Here is a 9,802-nt window from a genome sequence, read left to right as displayed (position 1 = left end):
CTCATGTGCATGTCAGGAGGCATCCTCGGACAAAGGTGGTGGACACAGAAATTAGGCAAAAAGAGACGTGGGCCTGGAGCAATGTGGGAATTAGGAACACTTAACCTTGCCAAGGCTGTCCCTTCATGTAAACAACAGGGGGTTACTGCCACCTGCCTGGCACAGGGAGCAAACGGACCTCGGAGCAGACCACAGGAACCCGACACCTCACCTGTGCTCTGCTGAGGCTCAGATCCAATGTTTGACATCGCAAAGACCAAGAGTGGGCAAAACAGACATTTTACGAACTTCCAGCAGATTCTTTCTTTCAAGATAGAGGCTTGAAGTTCCTCTTCAAGGAACTTCCTTGCTGGTGCCTTGCTTTGAGAAAAGTACAATACAGGCTGTTGAACATGAAGCTAGGCAGCTATCCTGGAATGGAAGAGAGAGTCACAAGGGAGCCACCTCACTCTGCTTGACAGTGGAAAGTTGTTTGTCCCGTGAAGGGCATCTCTGAAGGTGTCTGGAGATAAGGGAGGAGGAGGTCCCTGGCTTTTTCCCGTCTGGGTCCTGACAAGTTTGGGGCCTGGACCCTGGGTGGGGCGGACTTGGACGACTCCCCCTGGGAGAGGCAGGCCTCTGAGACTGGACACTGGCCTTGAGGTGAGGGAACCTGGGGAGGGGCTCAGTCTGTGGGCCTTAATTTTTACAAGTTTTCACCACGTGTTCCTTACTTTCTGTCGTTCCCATACTTGTGGTTGAGTCATAACTTAGCCTGGTCCTTGCTGTGGGGCAGGCTAGTGGACAGCGGGTCCCTGCCTAGGGAAGGCCAGTGGTGGAGCCACAAGAAGCGAGGCCAGAAGAATTAATTTCTCGGGACTCAACAGTGTACTTGGGGAGTGCAGCCTGGTCAAACGGGGGACTTCTGCTGTCATCTGGGAAGCCTTGTGACCTCTGGGTGTTTGGGCAATAAAGGGGGCTATGTCACCCACTGGTCCCGTAGGGTCCCCTTTGGGGCCACCTCGTAAAGAAAGAACACGGGAATGCAGCACACCACCGAGCTCTCGAAACATTTTTATTTATTGACTTCCAGTGTTTCTCTCTCGGTCTGAGCTCAGCCCAGCTGGCTTATTGATAGGTCTCTGGGATGCCGTGTCACAGGGCTGGCAACACCCTGTTTCCACCACTCCCCTCCCTGGCCACGGGGTTCCCCAGGCAGGGAGGAGGAGAGGCAGCTCATTTATGGTGTTGGAGAAGAAGAATGGGCGGCAGGGTCAGAGGCCAAGGAAGCCATACAAGCAGCAACATGCCCGGAGGATGCATCCTAGACCAACCCCGGCCACGCGCATACGTGCGTGTTCTCGTGCTCACACGCACACGCACACACGCACACACTCTCTCACACTGGTAGCCTCCCCTTCCAAGCTCTCTGCCGGCCCACGCCTGTCAGTCGCCTCCCGGGGCCACGCCCTGCTCGGCCGTCCCATCGGATCCGGATCCGACTGTGTAGAGGAAAAGAGCCTCTCTCAGATGCCGCAGGGTTTTCATTTGTACACTCTAAGCCCGGGGCTAGCAAGCCGCGTCAGGGGAACCGAAGCTGGGTCCACTACCCCTTCATCCACATTCTCGCCACCCCCGCCAGAGTCCAATCAGATGACAAGATCTCCCCTTCTCACAGCGAGTGACAAGCCGACCTGGGCTGGAACTACATGTCCCAATATGCACAGCTCCACAACCACTCACCGCTTCCCCTAGCATGATCTATCAGAAATGAGGCAGGGTGTGTTGCATTCTGGGACTCGTAGTCCCCAAGAGACAGCACCACACACCCAGGGAAGAGTTCACAGGCTAAGACTAAGGATGCCTCCCACCCGGCCCCCACCCACCACCCAGGCCCAGCTCTGCGCTTAGCATGGGTGAGGGAGAGGAATGGTGGGTCCCCTCCCAGCGCACAGGGAAGGCGCTGTCCTGTTGGAACTGTGCAGCGGCTCTGGATCCCGGACATCCAGCTCAGAACACATCTGAGGAGAGAGCGGGGGCGGGGTGATAGGAGACAGGGTCAGCAGCAAGCCGTGGAGGACGGAGCTGAGCATGCAGACCTGGGCTAGCCCTGTGGCCTCTCCCTGAGCCCTGATGCATGGTGAAGTAGGACGGGGTCTGGTGCCCTCCTAGCCTCCCTCCTGGGGCACCCTGGCCTTATCCCACCTCTCCAGGGATAGCCGGCCTCACCTCTGCCTAGTCCCGAGGCCTGGGGCAGGCTGAGGCAGCAAGAGGAAGGGAGGAGGAGTGGGCTCCGGTTCCGAATCTGGACGAGAGGCTCCCGCCCCACCCAGCTAGCCTCCCCAGAAGACCTTATGGCCCTACCGGCCACAGCATCTTCCTGGTCACACTGAGGCTTTCTTGGGGAGGGAAGAAGGGAGTCCTAGCCAGATGGCAGTGAAAGCAAGCGATGCGGCCCGCGGGCAAGTGCAGAGAGAAGAGAGCGAGGGAGGAGCAGCAGCACCAGAAGGGAAGCAACAGAGACGTCAGAGCTCAACGCTGCACAGAAACCAGGGTGGGATATCTGCAGCTGGGCAAGGAGCACGGGAGACTCCCTGCTGTAGCTGCCGACTCCGGCCCAGGGAACCCCAGGCCAAGTCCTCCTTCCTTGACGTCATCAGCAACACAGGTGGCCACAGACCTGGGCACAAAAGGCCTGGCCCAAACCACTAATGCCCCTCAGAAACTCCCCATCTAGTAGGAGTAAGTGCATCCTGGCTCCTGGGAGGCCCTCCCACTGCCCGGAGGCCCCCCGGAGGCCCCCCCACCCTGGGCTTCGCCAGGGACCTATCAGCTGTGGCTGAGCAGAGCAAATCCCGAGTCCACACTGGAGTGCGAGTGGACATGGGAGGGAAACCCACGGGGGGGGGGCACTGAGGTGGAGAAGAGCTCCTACAGCTCAGGCCCTGCCCCTCTGCTCCTAGCAGTGAGCAGGACGCCCGGTCACCCTGAATCAGGGTGGTCTGGGCCTGGTGATCAGAGGATGAGGCAGCGAGAGGCCTTCTCCTCTGGGGATGGGCTAGACTTGGCCGCATCCCCCCTTGCAGCCTCAGGGGTCCCCCCCGTGCCGGGATCTCGGTCCTGCGCCTTGGGCCGCCCCTGCCGTTGACGCTGTGCCCCCCGCCCACCTGCGGGTTTCTTCCCAGCCGCCTCCATCTCGGACAGACTGTAGGCCATGGCGAGCTGTAGGTCCTCGTCATCCTCGGAGAGGTCGCTGTCAGAGGGGCGGGAAGCAGGAGTCTGCCGGACCCGTGTGCCCCCGGACCTGGAGGCGACAGCCTGTTGCTGCTCGCGACGGCTCAGCTCCAAACCCAGCGCCAGGTCATCCGGGACACCTGCAGGAGTCATGGCTGCCATAACGGCCTCCGACCCAGGCCAGAGGAATCCTGCCAGGCTGTCTCATGCAGGGGCCACTTGGACCACTTACAGCCCCTCCTCTGGAACTGGCATGCACGCATTCCGGCAGCTGGCACGGTGCTCGTGCGTGTGGGCAGGTACCCAGCTCCAGCAGGGACGAGCCGTCTCCTTCGGCAAGTCCCTCAACCTCCCTAAGCCTCCCTGTTCTCGTCTATAGAATGGAGGTGGTGAGCGCACCTACGCTGTCAAACTACTCCCACAACTAAAGAAGACAGCTCAGAAAGCACACTTGGCGTGCAGTGCTCTGAAAGGCGACAGGCATGGAAGGGTGTCGTTCTGTGATCCTTCCAGGAAGGTCAGGTCCTTTCTAACCATCCCACTCGGTGGGGATGCTGGGGGAAGGCTTCCAGCCCAGGAGTCCTGTGTCCTGAGGGTCACCCCTCGCTTCTCCTCTTCCTAAGTGGGACAAAACCTTGGGCCTGGGGCTACTTGGGCCTTTGGGCCATTTAACCCTGCTGAGGTAACAACTCTCCTCATGTGGAGAACAGGATGGCTATCAAAACCCTGCCCTCACCCTGCCTGCTTCTGCATGGAGCCCATGTTCTGGGCACAAGTGCTTTCCAAACCGTCCATGCTCTGCAAACACCAGGCACCCACTAAGGATGACGGTGGGCGCCTGGCATCCAGGACTCCTCAGGTCCCGGCCCCCTTAGCAGGCTTCTCTGATTCCGCCAGTGGGGCCTGTGGCCACCATTCCTCCCCTGCCCCAAAGGAATTGAGAGAGGACAGTGTTGGGGGGGGGGGGCCCTGGGGCCTGGTGCTGGAGCTTCCTGCCAGGGACTGGGTGGCAGAGCCACTCCTCACCATTGATTGTGATTGACTTCAGCTGTCCGTCTTCTTCCACTTCCACCCGCTCCTGCCCGTTCTCCATGATTCTGTGGGGGATGGCACAGTTCACTCAGCGAGCCATGCACACTAATCCCGCAGGTGCCTGTCTGCACGCTGGGATGCCGTGGCGAACGGGACAGATTCTGCCCACAGGCAGCTGACCTAGTCGTATGCCACTCCCCCTCTCCCCCTCACCCCTGCCCCCGGGATGATCCCAAAGGGGCCCTCACCTGCGCGTCGTGATGCGGCGTCCTTGGACAAAGGTGGTGGACGTAGAAACAGAGCGAAAAGCACCAGCCCCGGGACTGAAGGAGAAAGAGGAGGAGGAGAAATCTGGCATGGAGACAAGGGAGGAAGCAGAGAGCTGGTCAGAGGGAAGATGGCGCTGGCATGCTGCAGTCACGAGGGGGCCGGGAACCACTGTGGGGGTCTCCCCGCAGAGATGCCTGAAGACAGGTCTCCAGACACTCAGGAGAGGAGGCTTGGAAAAGGAACGAGTCAGGATGAGGGGGTTCCAGGACCCAGAGCTTGCAAAAACACTAACGGCCAGCACATACCAGAGTGCCCAGGGAAGGAGGAAGAGAAAGTGAAGAAGGGGCCCGAGTGTCGGGAACCCCGGCTCTGAAGCTCGGAGAAGGGGCCCAGGTCATCTGCAACAAGCAAGCCGATTAAAAATCATTGGGCGAAGAGTGCTGTCCCCCCCAAAATGTGTGAACCCTGCCTTTCAGCCTTGACATAGAGCCTGCTAAGCATTTCTGATTTTTTTTTTCTTTTTTGATTGTGGACTTGTTTACAAATTAAATTTCTTTTTAATATTAGATATGAAAAAGAACCCTGGCAAATTCCATCCACAGTAGACCATGAAGGAGGGAAGGGAAAGAGGAAGGGGGTGTTGGCTAGCTCCTCTGGCACAGGCAGGTAAGCATGGCATGAAAAGAGGCCCACCCGGTCTCGGGAGGCCCAACTCTCCCGTTGGCTGGGTGACTCTAAGCAAGTTACCTGCAAGAACCTTTGGGCTCTCATCTGTAAGTGGGAAGAAAACTGTCCACCTCACAGGGCTCAAAGTCTTTGCTGCGAACATGCTATCTGTCATGTGTGATGTCACTGTGATGGTCACAGGGTGCGCTGAGTCCTGCTTTCACGGCTGCTATTGTGCAAGCCTAACAATATACCATTGTTGCCCTCATTTCATAAAGCAAGTCTCTGTGGGTTTCAGGCCTGTGTCAGGTTCTGTCCTCGCTGTCCCTAGACCCACCCCCACAAAATCTTCTGTCTGTGGAATTCTGCTGCCCTCTTGGCCTCCTCCCTCAGGGGCTCCCGACTGATGGAGGGCAGGGCCTGGAGCGGGAGTCAGTCAGAGCTGGTCAGAGGCCTCCCAAGCCCACTCACCAAAGAGCTCCGCAAAAGGGTCTCCACTCCCAAAGAACTCCCGGAAGACCTCCTCGGGGCTGCGGAAGGTGAAGGTGAAGCCCGGCCCACCACCACCAGGTTCTGCGCGGGATGGGCCAGTTCCTGGAGTAGAGGCAGGAGGAAGAGGGGGCTCAGGGCGTGCCTCTTGCCCTGAGCCAGGGGACTCCACCGAAGGCACGGCCTGGAGCCTTAGGAAAGTATCCACAGCACTACCCTGCCCTCCCCCTCTCCTCTGTGACCCACTTCCCTCCCTGGGCGCCCCCCGCCCTCCACCGCTCCACCTACCAGCCCCAGTCAGCCCCTCCCGGCCATAGCGGTCGTAGATCTCTCGCTTGTGCTCTGGAAAAAGAGACCCAATTATTTCTCCCTCCCTCTGGGATGACGGCCTCCCCTTCTAGGCTAGGACCCTCAGAGGATCACCCAGTGATGGAGGCTGGGGTGGGGGGCAGCAGGATGCATAGGGGACATGGGCCATAGGTTTCAGCAGTGCCAGCTCTTCGCAGTGTGGCTCCCTCTCATCTGTAGAATGGGCACAATCACAACACTGACCTCCCAGGGTCATTGCCAGGGTTAAATAAGACAATCCACGGAAACTGCTTAGCATGGTGCCTGATAACCCAGTAAAGTGTTCAGCGAGTATCAGCTAATTGTTACTATGCTATTCATCAGGGCTTAGCCTCCATGTTGCCTCTGCAGAGAGGCCTTCTGTGACCACTGTAACAAGAAGGGTGCCTGTATTCCCCATCAACAACACCCAGCAGCTCCCCCGCAGAATACTGTTGGTTGTGTATTTCCTTGGTTAATGCTGGGCTTCTGGGGGCAAGAGGCAATAAACCCATGATGACAAGGACAGTGTCTGTCTGTCCTCCATTGTTCCCCAGCACTCAGCGAGGGCCCAGCACCATCAACACTCAAGGAATATTTTTTGAATGAATGAATAAATAAATAAATGACAGACCTGGATTCGGTCTGTCTTGACTTTGGCTCGGGTCATGATCTCCGGGTCCTGAGAAGGAGCCCAGCATAGGGCTCCACGCCCAGTGTGGAGTCTGCTTGAGACTCTTTCCCCCGCCTCCCCCTCCTCCTCTGCTCCTTCCCCTCACTCACACTCTCTCTTTCCCTCTAAAATAAATAAATAAAATCTTAAAAAAAAAAAAAATCAACAACAGACCTGGATTTGTATTCCAGCTCTGTGTGACCTTGAGCAAACCACCCCATCTCTCTCAGCCTGTTTCCTTGCCTATAAAGTGGGGATGATAAATTCTGCCTGGCAGGATGGCTGTCAGACCCTTGGGGATTACACCCACTGATGCATGGCACAAAGAAGGCTCGGCACACATGTAGGTTACCGGGCCTGCTCCCATCCCCTTGTCAAGACCCATGCTACAACTACCATACCAGATCCCAGGGCGCAGACACTGAGCGCAGGGATTAGGGAAACAGTAAGAGGGTGCTTTGCACATAGTAGGTGCTCACTTGAACTGAAGCAAAAAAAAGAAAGAAAGAAAGAAAGAAAGTTGCAGAGCCCCCTGTCAGAGGGGGCACTTAACTGCCGGGTTAGAAACACACATGGAGGGGACAGGAGGTGGCAGCATGTCTTTGCGAAGGAGTAGGATGGGGCATGAAATGGGGGCAATAGGTGCTGCCCTGCCCTGCCCCCCCCTTACTGTCTGACAGCACTTCATAGGCCTCCGCCACCTCCTTGAACTTTCTCTCAGCAAATTCTTTATTATCCGGGTTCTTGTCTGGGTGCCACTGAAGAGCCTTCCGCCGATACCTGCAGGAAGTGGGACCAGTGGGCAGGTCGGAAGACATGAGAAAGCACCTCTCGCCAAGAAACAGAAAGACCTGCTTGCCCATTCCTTTCCCCATTCAGATCCCCTTCTGTCCCAGGTGCTAGGGCTGCCTCTGCTGCCCTGCTTTAATGGAGTCCCTCTCTCTCCCCTCTGCGGCCAGTGCTAAAACGACTTGTAGCAGCAGAAAATGAGGGCAGGAGACAGCCCGATCCCTAACCCCTCTGGAGCTCACCCGGGCTGCAAAAGTTGGAAATCTGTGTGGCCATGGCATACAGGGCTCTGGACCCTCCTGGTCACAGGGCCTGGACATTTTTGCAGGCATCCTGAGAAAGCCCACACCTAGGGGCTGACGCTTGAGGCAGGAGTGATGGGGAAGGGGGGTGTGATCCACTGGAGAAGGAGCCACAGTGCAGCTCCCAGCAAAACTTGTTCACGCTAGGGACCTTCTCCTACTCTTCCAGGGGTCTTCTTCCCTCCTATGGATGGAGCCCCCAATCCTAAGGACCTAGGTCCCTCGGCAAGGTCTCTGAAGGACCCCATGGTGGTGATGGGGAGGGGTTTGGGGGTGAGAGGTTTTCTGATGCGCAACGGAGGCACTTACGCCTTCTTGATGTCATCAGCGGACGCACTTCGCGGCACGTCTAGGATGTCGTAGTAGGATGCCATGGCAACTCGTCAGTAGTCAGATGGGCCTCCGTGGGGCTGCAGGAGAGGAGGAGGAGTCAGGCAGGAAGAATCCAGGGTCCCCTCCCTGGGCCTGGAGACCCCCACCCCCCCGGAGGGAGCGGGAGGCGCTCCCAGGAGGAAGCGGCGCCCACTGGGTTCTGGTTGGGACCGGTGACGAGGCTCCCTCCGGCAGCCTTATCTGGCCCCCGCAGGCCGGTGCCGCGGGCTATCTCGGCGCCCAGGGCCCGGGGAGCCCTATCGCAGCCCCGAGACTCCAGCAGCCCTGCCCAGGGCCTCCCAGCCTGACCCGGGCCCCCCGCCCGCACCTCCTCGGTCGGGAGTCCCTGGCCTCCTGCAGCGCCCCGCCCCTGCCCCCCGCCGGAACCGTCTGGCACCGGCCGCCCCGGCTCGCGGCTGCTGCGTAGGACGCGCCCGGCCCAGCTGTGCGCGCAAGCATGCGTCAGCGGCACGGAAACTACTAGAGACCCAGACGAGGCCGACCGGGCCTGTCACCCAGCGGGGAGGGGGTTGGGGGACGGCTGCAGGGGCTGCCGGGAGATGGGGGCGGAGCCGGCTATTTTGGGCTTGCTCCCGGGCGACGTCATCCTCAGACGGGACCTGGGAGACGGCTGCCGGCTGCATCCTGGCGTGACGCACTCGCGGGCCAACGAGCCGCCCGGCCCCCGGTCCCTCTGTCCTTTTCCTATAACAGGCTCGGTGATTGACGGCTACTCACTCCGGAAAAAATCCCCCATATCAAGGACTCACAGACCAACCCTCTGGGTCGAAATCCTCCCCCTTCAGATCTCTGCTTCCGCCCCAGGTCCTGAAAGAGAGGCTGTCCCAACTTCCCTGAGTAGGTCAGACCTGCCTGTCGGCGTTTCGTGACACCATCACGCTCATCGGAGCTGCAAATCTGCCCTTACCTGCTCGATTCTTTGATGGACATTCACCTCCCCCATTAGAATGTAAATTCCACCGGACAGAAATTGTGTCTCCCCCCCGCCTTGAGTATTTAGGGCAGTTGTGGGGTTCAAAAATAGCTGTTGGATGATTAAACAATGAACAGGTCGGAAGCTCTTGTTGACAGTTTTGACACATGTAGGGAAGGTGGGGTTAAAGGATAAACGGAAAACAAAAAAAAGGAAAAGGAAATTCCCCAGATTCAAGGTTTTTGGCTTTTTGCTTTTTGGGGATCCACCCCCCTCCAAGAGTGATCCCAAATATATCTTACCTCAAAATGATTCCTGGGTTCAGGCCTCATGAGACAGTTAGAGAACCTTCCAGAATTGGCTCCTGCTTGATATCCTTCAGGCTAATCCATAAGTATCCCCTGAACATTTACATAGTAGATGCAGTCAGGATGTAAAATGAAGAGTATGACCCAGTCCCTGGCTACACAGCTCCAGTGTGATAAGATTCCAGCCCAACAAGATAGCCCAGTGGGAAATTCCAAGGTTTTAAAAACAGACAGACCTGGCTTTGCAACCTGGCACTATTGTGTGACTTGGCAAAACCTCTGAGAACTCAGTTTTTCCTACCTAAATATAGGTAACGACTAGGGCTGTTTGAAAGTCAAATGAGGTGTGGTACATAGTTCATCTGGGTCTTAGTACGTACCTTTTGGGCATCATGACCGGCCCAAGCAGTCATGCTTATGTGAGTCC

At 57.6% G+C, this 9,802-nt stretch overlaps 1 protein-coding gene across 4 annotated transcripts; it reads right to left on the bottom strand.

Annotated features, from left to right (window-relative positions):
* Positions 1-1,041: 1,041 nt before the first annotated feature.
* DNAJB2 (DnaJ heat shock protein family (Hsp40) member B2) lies at positions 1,042-8,684 on the bottom strand. Of its 4 annotated transcripts, none has more exons than XM_013061613.2 (10): positions 8,462-8,683; positions 8,071-8,171; positions 7,341-7,450; positions 5,959-6,012; positions 5,653-5,775; positions 4,821-4,913; positions 4,494-4,596; positions 4,240-4,310; positions 3,147-3,353; positions 1,042-1,481 (listed from the first exon to the last, which is right to left on the bottom strand). In XM_013061613.2, the coding sequence occupies exons 2-10, from the start codon at positions 8,133-8,135 to the stop codon at positions 1,426-1,428; spliced, it is 882 nt and encodes a 293-aa protein (XP_012917067.1). In that variant the 5' UTR covers positions 8,136-8,171; positions 8,462-8,683; the 3' UTR covers positions 1,042-1,425. The 4 variants fall into 4 exon arrangements, with proteins under 4 accessions (XP_012917067.1, XP_012917070.1, XP_004762889.1 ...); XM_013061616.2 differs by having other exon boundaries at positions 1,042-2,000; positions 8,462-8,682; XM_004762832.3 differs by lacking the exon at positions 1,042-1,481 and having other exon boundaries at positions 2,858-3,353; positions 8,462-8,684.
* Between the last annotated feature and the right edge of the window lie 1,118 nt (positions 8,685-9,802).

The sequence above is a fragment of the Mustela putorius genome, unplaced genomic scaffold (genome assembly GCF_011764305.1).
Source record: "Mustela putorius furo isolate JIRA1106 unplaced genomic scaffold, ASM1176430v1.1 tig00000275_pilon_pilon_pilon, whole genome shotgun sequence".
Classification (NCBI taxonomy): Eukaryota; Metazoa; Chordata; class Mammalia; order Carnivora; family Mustelidae; genus Mustela; species Mustela putorius.
Note: the sequence above shows the minus strand (reverse complement) of the source record. Positions and strands in the feature narration are given on the sequence as shown.